Source organism: Mesoplodon mirus (genome assembly GCF_964341445.2).
Source record: "Mesoplodon mirus genome assembly, chromosome: 15".
Taxonomy (NCBI): domain Eukaryota; kingdom Metazoa; phylum Chordata; class Mammalia; order Artiodactyla; family Ziphiidae; genus Mesoplodon; species Mesoplodon mirus.
The window spans coordinates 29108980-29124192 of NC_138991.1; the positions used below are offsets into that span (position 1 = coordinate 29108980).

Here is a 15213-nt window from a genome sequence, read left to right on the forward strand (position 1 = left end):
AATAGAGGATATAAAGAAGAACAAGTGGAAATTTTAGAAGTAGAAAATATAGTACCTAAAGTTTTTTAAAACTCAGTGAATGGGCTCAACAGCAGAATGGAGAGAACTGAGTAGAGAATCAGTGAAAGTGAAGGTAGAACAAGACAAATCAATCTGAACAATAGAGAGAAAATAGTCTGGGGAAAAAAAGTGAACAGAGCCTCAGGGACATGTAGGATTATTATAAATGATCTAACATTAGTGTCTCCTCCAAATCCCTAGATGATGAAAGAAGGAAATGGAGTCTCAAAAGAAGAGAAAGAAGGTGGGACTGAAAAAGTCTTCAAAGATATAATGACTGAAAATTTCTCAAATTTGGCAAAACTTACAGATTCAAGAAGCTAAACAAAACCCCAACAAGATAAATACAGAGTAATCCATGCCAATACACATCATGGTCAAACTTTTGAATACTTATAAGAGTCAGAGAGAAACAATGCCTTACAGGAAAAACAATTAGAATAACAGCAAATTTCTCATCAGAAACCATGGAGGACAGAGGAGGTGACATAAAGATTCTTCAAGTGCTAAATGACAAGAATTGTCAGTCCAGAATTCTATATCCAGCAGAAACATCCTTCAAGAATGAAGGAGAAATCAAGACATTCTGAGATGAAGGAAAACTAAAAGAATATGTCACCAGCAGACCTACCATAAAGTATGACTAAAGGAAGTTCTCTAAACATAAAGGAAATGATAAAAGAAGGAATCTTGGAACATCAGGAAGGAATAACATGGTGAGAGCAAAAATCTTGGAAAATACCATGGATTTTTCCTTCTCCTCTTGATTTTTAAAATTATGTTTGACAGTTGAAGCAAAAATTAAAACACCACCTAATGTGGTTCTCTCAGTAATGCAGATGAAATAGTTAAGACAATTATAAATGGGGAGGATAAAGGGACATAAAGAGAAATAAGATTCTACACTTCATTCTAAATAGTAAAATGCACCAGTGGATTTTGATAATACATAGAGATAGCTAGGTAGGTAGATAGATAGATAGATAACAGATAGATGGATGGCAGATAGAGATAGACATACAGTAATACCTAGAGCAACTATTTTTTTTTTTTTTTTTTTTTTTTTTGCGGTATGCGGGCCTCTCACTGTTGTGGCCTCTCCCGTTGCGGAGCACAGGCTCCGGATGCGCAGGCCCAGCGGCCATGGCTCACGGGCCCAGCCGCTCCGCGGCATATGGGATCCTCCCAGACCGGGGCACGAACCCGTATCCCCTGCATCGGCAGGCGGACTCTCAACGACTGCGCCACCAGGGAGGCCCTAGAGCAACTATTGAAAAGGCTATACAAATCGATATACTCAAAAACACTGTAGGTAAAACAAAATGGAATCCTAAAAAATATTCAGGAAGACAGGGAAAAAGGAAAGCAGAAATGAAAAATAGAACAAACAGAAAACAAGAAATAAAATGAAGTATTTAAACTGTAACATATAAATAATTACATTACATGTTAGTGGTCTAAATACCTCAATTAAAAGACAGAGGTTGGCAGACTGGATTTAAAAGATGACCCAGGGCTTCCCTGGTGACGCAGTGTTAAGAATCCTCCTGCCAATGCAGGGGACACGGGTTCGAGCCCTGGTCCGGGAAGATCCCACATGCTGCAGAGCAACTAAGCCCATGTGCCACAACTACTGAGCCTGCTCTCTAGAGCCTGTGAGCCATAACTACTGAGCCCACATGCCACAACTACCGAAGCCCGCGTACCTAGAGCCTGTGCTCTGCAACAAGAGAAGACGCTGCAATGAGAAGCCCACTCACCGCAACGAAGAGTAGCCCCCACTCGCCACAATTAGAGAAAGCCCACGCACAGCAACGAAGACCCAACACAGCCAAAAATAAAAATAAATAAATTTATTTAAATAAATTAATTAATTAAAAAAAAAAAGATGACCCAACTACATGCAGTCTATAAGAAACTCACTTTAAATATATCATATGTTGAGAGTAAAGTGTGGAAGAAAATATACCATGCAAACGTTAACCAAAAGATAGCAGGAGAAGCTATGTAAATACCAGACAAAGTCAATTTCAGAGTAAAGAAAATTACCAAGGACATAGAGGGACACTACATAATGATAAAAGGGTCAATCCACCAAGCAAACAGGACAATCCTAAATGTATATGCACCAAAGAGATCAGTGGTTTGGATTCTACAGAGTATTAATTTTCCAGTGCTACATAATAAATTACCCCAAAACTTAGTAGTTTAAAACAATAATAAGCATTTATTATCTTCTGTTGGTCAGAAATTCAGGAGCAGCTTAGCTGGTCAGTTCTGACTTGGAGTCTCTCATAAGGTTGAGTCAAGGTATTGGTCAGGGCTTCAGGCTTCAGATGACTGGGGCTGGTGAATCCACTTCCAAGGTTGCTCACACAAATGGATGACAAGTTGGTTCTGTTTGTTAGTAAGGGCCTCAGTTTCTCTCCATACAGGCCTCTCCACAGGCTGCTTCACTGTCCTCATAACATGGCAGCTGGCTTCCCACAGAAGAGAGGGATTTCAAGGGGGAAGTCACAATACCTTTTTTGTGTGTGTGTGGTATGCAGGCCTCTCACTGTTGTGGCCTCTCCCGTTGTGGAGCACAGGCTCCGGACGCGCAGGCTCAGCGGCCATGGCTCACAGGCCCAGCCGCTCCGTGGCATGTGGGATCTTCCCGAACCGGGGGACGAACCTGTGTCCCCTGCATCGGCAGGCGGACTCTCAACCACTGCGCCACCAGGGAAGCCCCACAATACCTTTTATGTCCTAGTCTCCGAAGTCATAAACTGTCACTTCTACCACTTTCTATTCATTGGAAGCACATCGCTAAGTCTGCCCTGCATTCAAGTGGAGGAGAATTCAATTCTTTTTCTTTTTGGCTGCACCACTTGGCTTGTGGGATCTTAGTTCCCCCACCAGGTATTGAACCCAGGCCCTAAGCAGTGAACACGCAGAGTCCTAACCACTGAACAGCCAGGGAATTCCCCAGTTCTACATTTTAAAGGAAGGAATGTCAAATAATTTGCTGACATAGTTTAAAACCACCACATATAGGAAGCCAGGCATGCTTGGTTAAACTCAACTGCCCTTAAATTGATTCAGTGACGCCTCTAGAACAGATGCCATCACCTGGCTCATCTGAATTTCCACTTAGAGTGAGCTCAGCCTCTGTTTGATCTTTGTCTCCACAACTGAAAAATAAAAACTGCTTAGGGACAAAGGGAGACACCAAACCAACATAGCCCAGATCACCTTCAACCTCTGACCACCTCCAACCTCTAACCACCTCCCTTTGGCCACCTGTATTCCCTACCTTTGTCTGGTTGTCTTCTGGATTTCAGGCTGGCTGATACATTCTCCCAACGTTCTGCATGGGACGGCAAAGCTCTGTAAGGATGCCATCAAATGCAGGCTGCCCTGTGTCTATTTATACCTCTGCATCTCAAAATTAAGTGTGATTTTGAACCTGATCTCCTTCACCAGGGCGTAGTTTTTGGAGGTATGTAGTCTCTCTGAGAGATGCTTTGGATCAACTTCAGAGTATTCTCACTGTGGAAGGCTGCATTGCTGAGCCCCTTGTCCAGACCCCTGGGGAGCAGAAGTCTCCTCACAGCAGCCCCCTGGGCTAGGAAAGAATCCTATCAGCTGCCCACTCCAGGAGCTGCTGTTTCCCCAGAAGGAGAAGGGTGACTGCCTGATAAATGAAATTGCTGTGCCTACATGGCATGCATCCACACGTTTAAGTCTCATAACACTGTCCCCATTTCTAGATGAGAACTGCCACCCTGAGAGGCACAGAATCCTGCCTGGCTCTCTCTGGCACTAAAGCCACACAATACACCGCTTCTCTCCCAGCAGTAATTGCTGGCCACCCTGACAGTGTCTTCCAAACTGTTATTTGGGCCCCTTTATCGACAAGGAGGGTCTTTCTAGGGCAATGTGAGGGGCTGCTGAAGTGCTGTCTTCTGCTGTGGATGGCTGCCCAGGAGAGCCTTGCCTCAATGGCCTCCTCCTCTCCTGAGTGTTGGAGGAACCTGAGGTGTTGCTAATCATCTGCCAAAAGTGACCTTGAGATCCAGGCCCCTAGAAGTTTCCACAAAGCAAAGGATCTCTCTTCTTTTGCCTTTTTACTTCATTTACCACACACCATCTGGTTTGAGGAAGAGGAGAGATGAGCTTGCAGAAAGTTCCCCATTTGAAAGGAGGGGACAAGGAGGGGACAGAAGCACCCTACAGAAGTAAGATTTGCAGAATTGTTAGGGGAAAAATAAAGAAGAAGTAAGATTTGCAGGGAATTAATTCCCTGGCGGTCCAGTGGTTAGGCCTCCACACTTTCACTGCCAAGGGTGCGGGTTCAATCCCTGGTTGGGGAACTAAGATCCTTCAAGCCATGTGGCACAGCCAAAACAAAAGAAAAGTAAGATGTGAAAAACTGTTGGAGGGGAGGGGAAGAAGTAAGATTTGCAACAGTTGGGAAGTGCAGTGAAAGAGCCAGTATTTCCATAAAACAACTACTATCTCTAGTAAAAAGAACACTGATCACGTATGACATGTTTAAAGGGGTTTGCTGTAAAAGTGTTAGTTGTGAGTATTTATATACTTTCAGTGGATCCAAAAAAGCTTGCTGTGTCCATCAAAACTGTTAGACCAGTTGTTCTCTTTGCAGTGAATGGTCCTCAGAATTTGCACCCAGCGCTGGGCAGGGCCCTCTGTTCTCCTGAGGGCTCTCTGGGCATCTGGACACAGTCTGGACATTGAGAGGAGAAGCGTTTGGTGCCAGGCTCAATGGCTCAGGCATAAGAGCTGGCCTTCACTTTTGAGAATTTTTATCAGACGTCTTCAAATCTTAAAAGTTGTCACATTTAAATTCACAAACGTCAAATGCTTAGGAGTCTCTACCCACTCATAAGATAAAGGAAGAGGACAAAAATATGAATTTCATGAAAACATTCTTTGGTGTCTTGGAGTCGTTGGTAGTCACAGATAACTCACTGCCAGAATGAGTGCTGCCTAGGGAGAAAACAGGGGCTGACCCCACAAAGGAGTCTTAATCCCATACAATCCAGCTTTTGACCCTGGACTCAGAAGCTAGACAGTTGGCCTCATTAACATTAGGACATCATTGAGACATCCTAATAAAACCAACCTTGGGGTTAACCCCAGGTTAGAATGTAACTTGAACAGGTGTCAACTACCTGCGTTTGCACTTTGGAGGTGGTGTCATTTGTGTTGCCAGCAGCAGGGCGCTGTAACAACAGCAGCCAGACACACAGGACCCAATGTCCTCTTCCACCCACCCTGAGATGGACTTCATTCTTCATCTACTTGTGTGGGTTTATCCAGTGGTTCCTGATAAACTGTTTCTGTGGGGGGATGGATGGGGGAACCCTGATTTGGAGCACTTGCTGAATCCCATAGTCTAAATACTCCCACCGTGGCCGATTTCAAGCTACCAACAGTTTAATAATTTGTTGGCCAAGTTCCAGAATATTTCACAATTGGTTCTCAGAAGCCAGCCCTCACCAGCTCCAGCACACCACCCAGAATATTTAACAGACAAACCCATCCATGTGTTTCCCGTGCAGTCTTCCTTGGATGTTCACTCACTCATCCAGCGTTCATGCACTCCACAAATACCTACTGAATGCTGTACTGTTTTTTTTATTGCTGCTCTAACAAATTACTACAAGCTTAATAGTTTAAGACAATACTCATTTATTGGCTCACAATTCTGTTGGTCAGAAGTCCAGCATGGCATGGCTGGATTCTCTGCTCAGGGTTTCACCAGGTTAAAATCAAGGTATCAGCAGGGCTGTGGTTCCCTCCCACATGGGACTTGAGGTCCTCTTCCAGGTTCCCTGACTTTTGAGAGAAATTCATTTTCTTCCCTTACTTTCCAGTGTGGCATCCTCCAGAGGGGCCCCAGCAACAGAGGGTGGAGAATTCTCTTGCTTCTAATTTCTCTGATTTCCCCTTTTGCTGCATCTCTCTCTGACTCTTCTGCCTTCCTCTTCTTTTTCTAAGGGCTCACATGATTACATTGGGCCCTTCCAGACATCCAAGGTAATCTCCCTGGTTTCAAGTCAGTAATCTTAATTACATCTGCAGAATCCTTCGTGCCATTCACCAAGGGGCAAAGGTCATGGGAGCCAAAATTCTGCCTACTGGTGCCTACCATGTTCCAATCACTATTCTTGGCATTTGGGAAACTTCAGTGGACAATATATATAAAACACTTAAGGTTTTCAGCCCCATATACACCCTTATAGTTCAGATTTCTATTGCTTGGGCATTAATTGAATTTCTGCCTTTTTCCCCCCCGCTAACCAGGGAGGCCCAAGAATTTGTGGAGAAGTATGAAGGAGCCTTGGGAAAAGGGAAAGGCAAGCGACTCTACGCCTATAGGATGCTGATGGCTAAGGTGTGTGGTGCAGAGGCACAAATCTGTGGGAGGACTTGCTCAACTCCTGAATCTGGGTGACCATCACAGGGCCTGCCCAGCTTCACCATTTGTGTCCACCTCCCCCAGAATCCTGAGCGTGAGGTCCAGTCAACCATTCCAATTTATCCAGGAATGGAAACCAACCGTATCCTGTCCATTTCTCTCTACTTACCTGTGAGGGCTTCAGTATACTTGAGACTTGTTTCCTCTCTAGTGAAGAACTAAACTCACAGAATTAATGATGTTGAATCCACTGGGATCTTATTTTCCAAACCCCCAAATCAAGACTTTGATTTGGTGGAGACCCAGAGGGCCATGGTGTAATCAGGGTCATACAGAAGGACAACAGTAGTGTCGACGGGGACAGCTCTGGTTTATTGAGTTATGCCATAACCTGAGCTGCTGATTCAGGCTAGGGTAATGATCTCTAATTGGATATTTAATGTGGAACTTATGGAAGTATCCTTCCTTTACCTATTGATCTGAAAAGCTATCATTTTCATTCACTTAATTCTTGTATAGGCCCTTTTTTGGAGCTTTTATTTGAATTCATCATTTCATCTATTGATTAACTCTAATGGCTTATAGGGCTTCCTCCTTTTACCTTTCTTTCTCAGAAATGTTTTGGCCAGTCTTGCCTATGTTTCCATATGCATTTTGTTTTGTTTGCATTCTTTTTTTCCACATGCATTTTTAAAATCACTTTGCCAAGTTTCAGTATAGCCCATTGAGATTTTGATTGGAAATTTTTTTAAATCCTTGATTTAATTTGGGAAGACTTATCTGTACAATATTTAGTCTTTACATCTAAGAATACCATACATTTCTCGAGCCTTATTTTTACATTCTTCAGCAAAGTTTGTCATTTTCTTCGTATAGATCTTTTCCATGTTATATGTTATTTCTACAAAATTTATGTTTTGGTTGCTTTTGTGAATGGAATCATTTTTCCATTTATTTAATAACTAGAGATTCCTGGTATGTAGGAAAGCTATGTATTTGAATATTAATTTTTTAATCTGGTTCCCCTATTGTACTCCCTTATTAGTTCTAATCATTTTCATCTGACTGTGTATGTAAAGGTGTTTTTCTTGGGTTCTAAATCATTCCTGTCCTGAAGTGCGGGTTAGCAATCCTAGAATAGTTTCAATTGATGATGGTGATAATAGGTCTCTTTGCTTTTCCATTACTTTAATGAAAATGGCTCTACTGTTTCACACTAAGTTGATGGGAGTTGTTACCTTGAAATAGATTTTCTTTCTCACAATAAGAAATTATCCTTTTATTTCTAGTTTAATGACTTCCATTTTATTGGAAATAGATGTTAGATTTTATTAAATACCTTTCCCTTCTGTTCATAAACTTACTTTTATCAGGCACATCTGATTTTTCAAGTATTTTATTTATAATTTTTACATAAATTTTCATAAGATTGATTTGAATTTATGTGTGTACATACGTGCACGCACACTATCTTGGCATATTTTAATATTAGGGCTGCACTTGCTTTATAATATTAAATGAATAGCATCACCTCCTTTTTATGCTGTAAATCAGTTTGTAGAGCATGATTTTCATTTTTTTGGAAATTTGAAAGATGACACCCTTAAAACTGTACAGATCAGGAAGCATTTTATAGAATATCTTGATAATTTTTTAATGTTTTTCCAATTGGTGTAGTCAAGTTTTAACTTTTTCTTGGGGCCATTTTCATATTTTATATTCTTCCCCAAACTTGATCATTTCATTAAGATTTTCATATGTATTAACAGAAAGTTGCATATAGGTAGTCCCATAATTTTTGTAATTACATTTTACATATGTTGAGTTTTAATCTCTTTTATTCCTAATTTTGTTTTTTTCTTCCTTTTCAGTTATAGTTGCATGACAACTATCTATGGGTCGTTTATTAATTTTATCTAAAAACCATTTACCACTTAACAACTGCACACTCAGAACTTTTTTCCCAATTAAGGAATGTGTTCTTCAAATATACCTGATAAATGGTCTATTCAATTGTGTTTCTATTCAAACAGTTCTAGCTTCTTTGTTAGCAGAAGGATGGCTGCCAACTCTCCATTCTTTGTATTTACTTTCCTTCATGGTTTTTAATTCTTTGCTTTCTCTCTCTTTGCATTCTCAAAAATTTCTCAGGTTTATTCTCAATATTATTGGATCAATTTTCTTCTGTCTCAAAGTGTAATGTTTATTTTCATTCTATTACTGAACTTTTAGCAACCTTGTAATCAATCCTTCCATACTTCACCTGTAACCTTTTTTTTTTTCTCCCCTGGCCACGCCATGCAGCTTGCAGGATCTTAGTTCCCCGACCAAATGCAGAGTCCTAACCACTGGACCGCCAGGGATTTCCCCTCCTGTATTCTTTTTTTAACTCTCTAAGTGCTAACCTGTACTCTAGAAGCCATACTTGTTGTATCCTACTAAGAATGTTGAGCCATCTCTCAAAATTTAATTATGTATCCTGGAGGAAATGCTTTCCAAAAATTTCAAAGAATGGCATCACTTTTTCCTTGTTTTGCCGTACTACTTCTCAGGCTTCACTGGTTGTCTTTAGTTATTCAGATCCAGATTTCATCCATGGACAGGATGTGCCTGTGTCTTGTTCGACCACTGTTTGAAATCTTTTTTCCTATATACAGCTGACTAGCAAGATGACATGCACAGCTAGTAACCCAGTCTGAGGACGGCAGTTACCATCTCACACAGCTCTGAGGAAGGGAGTTGGGGTCTTCTCCCGCCCACGCCCAAGCTCAGTTTTCTGATTCTCTAAACCACTGAAGGAAAGAGCTTCAATGCAGAGCTTCTCCCAGGCCTCTCTCTGCCTCTGCCCCCTGCCCCCAGGCATCACCTTTTCGGGCCAAGATGCCCACAGGCTTGAGGGGCTGTCAGGTGGTTGCCAAGTGACCAACTGGCAGGCTATGTCTCCAGGGGCCTCACTTGGCAACATTCATTACTCCATTGGTCCTCAGCCTTGCAAGGCTATATTTTATGCTGATTTTATCAGCACCCTGACAGGGGATCTGTCTCTCGGGGGAGGACTCACATTAATAAAGCTTATGAGACTGATATATAAAACCAGATACCAGATTACTAATCTACAAGGAGGAATAACTGGTGCAAGAACTGAAAAATTTGAAGTCCACATTAACAGTGCCTTTTTTTTTTTTTAATTTTTTTGTTTTTTCTTATTTTTTGCGGTACGCGGGCCTCTCACTGTTGTGACCTCCCCCGTTGTGGAGCACAGGCTCCGGACGCGCAGGCTCAGCGGCCATGGCTCATGGGCCCAGCCACTCCGCGGCATGTGGGATCTTCCCGGACCGGGACACAAACCCGTGTCCCCTGCATCGGCAGGCGGACTCTCAACCACTGCGCCACCAGGGAAGCCCAGTGCCTTTTATTTTTGATAGTACAGTTAGTTATATGGGAAACTAAACCATAATCCCAATTCCAATCTATAATTTGCAATGAAAAAAATTACTGCCATAGACATCAAAATATTCACAGCCCAGGTGATGCGCAAATGCTTTCCTTATAGACAGACCTAGATAAGAAGCCAAATAAGCCAAAGATGGTTTTTGAGCACAGAATCAGAACTAGGGAAGGGAGAAGAAGCAATGAGGTTGGGGTGTCCATGTCCATCATCTGCCATTCCCCACATCCCTTCCTGCCTTAGGGAGATCTTTGCCGTTATTATCAACCTGTCATTTGCTTATGAACCCCTCTTCTCCTTGGCATCTGTGAATATTTCCCTCTTCTGACAGGTGGTTTCCTTCCTTATACAGTAATTATTCAATCATGATATAGTCAAAGCCTTCAGGTTTGGAAGCTTGTCTGATTCCTTCAGATAAAATTTCCCTTTTATCGTTTAGCGAATTTACAAAGGAAAATCTCATTTCCTTCATGAATAAGTTTTTTTGAGACCTTTGTAATAGTAGAAATCTGAGGATTTTCTCCCTACTTCCTCTTTGCCTGCTGTTTTCTATGAGGCGTTTGTTTTTTGTTTTTTGTTTTTTTCATTCCAAATGGATTTATTTCCAGGGGGTGGGGATGTTGGAGAGAAGCCCCTTAAAGAGTTGACAAATTTTCATGCAGCCAGCAGACAGACAGCTATTCAAGTTTCTGATTGGTACGAAGTGTCAGAGCTGGAATAGACCGTGGAAAGGGGCATAATGCCTTCCTAACTACATTTAGGGAAAAAAAAAAAAAAAAAACAGGCTGCTGTTTCACTAGGAGAAGAATGGGAAGCCACTGGCTGAGATCTCTTTACCACTTCCACCAGCCTTGTAGTTTAGTAACAGTTCCTATCAGATTAAGGCACTTGGCTGTCTGCCAAACGTAGGTATGAGAGTTGTGAGATTTCTTTTTTCCCTCGAATTTTTGGTTTAAATGAAGGAAGTTGTATCAGAGTTTGCTAAGCCAATTTTATTCCCCAAATCAGAAATTATACACAGACTTTCTAAGTTCATATGTAAAGCATCCAAACCTGAAATTTTATCAGCACTATAGACAAACGCAAAGTATTGTGTTGCCCTTGCTTCTCTCTGACTCACACCTGACTTTGGAAAGTGAAGATGTGCGCATCCACCTCTGACAGCCTAGGCTCAACAGCTCCAACATGGCAGCCTCACCCACATGTCAACATGTCAACATCCACATGCACCTCCATCTTCCCCTCCAGGCCCCAAGGCAGCGTGTTAATGAACTGAGGGTGTTGCCTGTTTAATTTCAGAAATGGGTCAAGTTTAAAAGAGACTTTGATAATTTCAAGACTCAATGTATTCCCTGGGAAATGAAGATCAAGGACATTGAAAGTGAGTATTTTGGTGTCACTGTTTTTAGTTCGTTTGCTGAAGGGTTTTCCAAGGGTTTGGACTGTGTTCTTGACTAACTGATTAGGTTATGTTATAGGTTCTGTTGTACTAGAAAAAAGATGAAAGCAGAAACTAACACACCATTGTAACGCAATTATACTCCAATAAAGATGTTAAAAAAGAAAAGAAAAGAAAAGAAAAAAGATGAACTTTGGACTAGTCAGACCAAAATTTAAGATGTGCTTCTTCATATTGGTTAAGCCCTTTTTTTCATCTAGAAAAAGAAAAGGGATGTATATTCCACAGACTGACATGAAAATTGAATCCATCACACACATAAAGTCCTCCTTTATGTTAATGTCCTTCTGCAACACTTATATCCACCATCTTTCTCTCTTCAGGTCACTTTGGTTCTTCAGTGGCATCATATTTCATCTTTCTCCGATGGATGTATGGAGTTAACCTCGTCCTTTTTGGCTTAATATTTGGTCTAGTCATAATCCCAGAGGTAAGAAAAGAACTGCTTACAACTTCAGATAGTGTTGAGGCTTATCATGACAGCCATCTTCATTTATATAAATCAAATACTCTGTTTTACAAAGAATCCGTCATTCATTTTAAATTCTGTGCTCACATCATTTGCCCAGATAGCCGAGTACAAAGAATGGAACCATATATTTCCATTTCTGAATTAACAGGTGGACCTTACATTTTTCTACCTTTCATTTTACTTTAAAATTAGTGGAGAATTAGTGAGGTTTTTTTCTCTTTCACCTTGAAAAAAAAAGAGATAGAATGCATTATATCATAATTTATTACCCCAAAGAAACCTTGCATTTGAATAGCACTCCTCACTGTTCTCCCAGATACAATCTTATTATGGGTGTAGGTAGATCCTTACCTATAGCTTAGTAATTGAGAGACAAGAAAGGAACAAGTGACTTGTACAAATTTACACAGTAAATTTATGGTGAATGAGATTCTAGGTTTCCAGAGTTTTGGCCTGGGGCCTTTTCCAGGGGTGCCTGTGGTCCATTAGCACTTAGCACAGTAATTGCTACAGTCCTGCCTGAACCGTTTGGTGCTTGTGCTGGGTACACAAGTGGATTTACCTTTACAGCTTACAGGGTAATGATATTTATGCATTTAGTATTTTTTCCTTTCAGGTTTATTAATTGGCTCTGTGATTGGTTACTGATTCCTACTTTATTACAAATGATTCCATGAGAATATCAGAGTCAACTCTATCTGTAGTCACATCTTTGGGAAACGTTCCTGAACATCTATTTTTCACAAAACTAAAAGACTTCCATGGAATGTGAATTAAATCAGATTAGTTAGAAGAAGTTGAGGCCTTATTATAATAGTACTTGGTAGCAAAAGAGTGTTATATTATTGATAAAACCATTGAATTCTTTTCTACATTACCCGAAGAGTGTACTTACAATTATGTCATTAATTAACCTTTATACTCCTTTATGTGCACACCTGGAAATCAAGGATTATGAGTCAGTCCACTTTGTCCTATATATATATATGCTTAAGCCATTGTCACTCTCCAATACAGAGATAAAGATTTTATTTTATTTTATTAAATGATTCCATATGAACTTTTAAAAAAATTTTTATTTATTTTTGGCTGTGTTGGGTCTTCGTTGCTGGGCACAGGCTTTCTCTAGTTGCAGCGAGCGGGGGCTACTCTTCGTTACGGTGCGCGGGCTTCTCATTGCAGTGGCTTCTCTTGTTGTGGAGCACGGGCTCTAGGCACACGGGCTTCAGTAGTTGCAGCACACAGGCCCTAGAGTGCACGGGCTTCAGTAGTTGCAGGCTGTGGGCTCAGTAGTTGTGGTGCACGGGGTCTAGGGTGCATGAGCTTCAGTAGTTGTGGCTTGCGGGGTGTAGAGCGCAGGCAGTAGTTGTGGCACATGGGCTTAGTTGATCCACAGCATGTAGGATCTTCCCGGATCAGGGATTGAACCTGTGTCCCCTGCACTGGCAGGCGGATTCTTAACCACTGCACCACCAGGGAAGTCCCCAGAGATAAGGATTTTAAACCTTCTGGCAAATGTGTACAAATGCTCTTGAAAATAAATCTGGTTCTCCCCAGTATTGTCAGAAGTTAAATAGAAGTTTTACTTCTCCCCTCCATAACCAAGGAGGAGAGAGTTTTCCCCAGTAGTCACTGGGGAAATTTACTCTCACAGACTCTTTGCTTTCTTCCTGGGAGTTTTTGATTCCAAATGGATTTATTTCCATGAGAAGAGATTATATTTAAATGCTATAGGCCTATGAGACATCACTAGAATTTTGCTATACAGTGGTCCAGAAAGGCAGTGTTTGGGGGAAGGTGAATAATTTTAAAAACACTGAGGTTTGTTTTTTCTCAAAGAAAACATTACATTTTATATAATTTATATAAATTGATATAATTTATAAATATTTCCTATCAAGGGGACATTTGTTTGAAACAATGAAAATTTAGTGATTGGTGCATTCCAATGAAGCAGCCAAGACCTGAACTGTCCAGGAAAAAACACCTTGATTTGATTGGCAGGTGTTTGGGAAGCCATCTTGGAGTAGGATGGGAGAAAGAAGAGAAAGAGAGAGACAGTGAAAGAGTAGAACAGACAAGACTTGATGATAGGTTGGATAACAGCAGTTGAGAATGTGGGGTATCCTAAGATGCCCTCTTAATTAGGATAGTGGGAAATTGGCTTCTTGGGAATCTGACACATCCAAATTCACTGCAGGCAGAGTAGAGGAGATGACCTGTTGTTCAAGGACACGGCTAACTTCAAGGCCCAAAGGTTTTAAACCTAAACCTAATGATCAGATATTCCTATGGCTCATGGCTGTTTTAAGGCTAACCACAGTGACTCAGAGGGTCTAGGAATAATATTAGAAGTGCTCAAATGTTAGACAACTTTAACAGAATTTTTCCTCATACTCATCTTCTTTTGCCACAAATCCTTGATACATTTTAATGGAATCAAACTGCTCTGAATGCTTGAGTGAATCTTGTTCAGCTTTAATGACAACTGCCTGCAGATCCCAGAATGCCTTCATGGTCCCAGGAGAGCCCTCAGTTATGCTGCAGGAGCTCACTATCAAGGCCTTGCTACATGATAAGCTCATGTATTTCTTGTCTTAACACGGGCTGCATATGAAAATCACTTGGGGAGGTTTTTTTAAAATATGAAGTCCAATCAATTGAATCTGAATCTCTGAGAATGTGGCTCTGGCATCCCTATTTTAAAAGCTCCTATGGTAGACAGGCATCTGAGATTGCCCCCAGTGATCCTCCTCTCCTGGTATCATGCCCTTGTATAATCAATCCCCTCCACCTGAGTAGAGCCTAGACTTTGTGGCGTGCTTTTAACAAATAGAATATAACCAGAGTGACAGGCTGTCACTTACATGATTAGGTTATAAATGACTGTGACTTCCATGTGGCATTTTCTCTTGGTTCCCTTCTTGGCTCGCATGCTTTGATGAAGCAACCTGCCAGACTGGAGAGGCCCGCTGGCACGGAACTGAGTGTGGCCTTTGGACAAGAGCCAGCAAGGAACTGAGACCCTCAGTCCAACAGCCCATGAGGAACTAAATCTTGCCAACAACCACGGGAGTGCATCTGGAATCAGATCCTCCCCCACCAGGCTTTCAGATGATACCAAAGCCCTGGCAGACACCTTGACTGAAGCCTATGAAAGACCCTGAAGCAAAGAACCCAGCTAAGCCCAACCCAGGTTCCTGACCTGCAGAAACGAGGAGATAGTTTTATGGTAATTTGATATACAAAAATAGATGACAAATACAGCTCCCCAAGTGATCCTAATATGCAGCTAGGGTGTACATTGCTGGTATACATTAATTAATTTAATTAAATAATTCTTTAAA

General features: G+C 41.3%; 1 protein-coding gene across 1 annotated transcript in view; it reads left to right on the plus strand.

Moving 5' to 3' along the window:
• TMC2 (transmembrane channel like 2) overlaps window positions 1-15213 on the plus strand; it is a gene marked incomplete at its 3' end in the record, with an annotated part of 79473 nt that overhangs the window by 27087 nt on the left and 37173 nt on the right. Inside the window, exons 4-6 of the mRNA XM_082644508.1 lie at window positions 6373-6463; window positions 11235-11316; window positions 11718-11824. Of these exons, the coding sequence (XP_082500634.1) occupies window positions 6373-6463; window positions 11235-11316; window positions 11718-11824 (280 nt within the window). The remainder of the gene's footprint in view (window positions 1-6372; window positions 6464-11234; window positions 11317-11717; window positions 11825-15213) is intronic.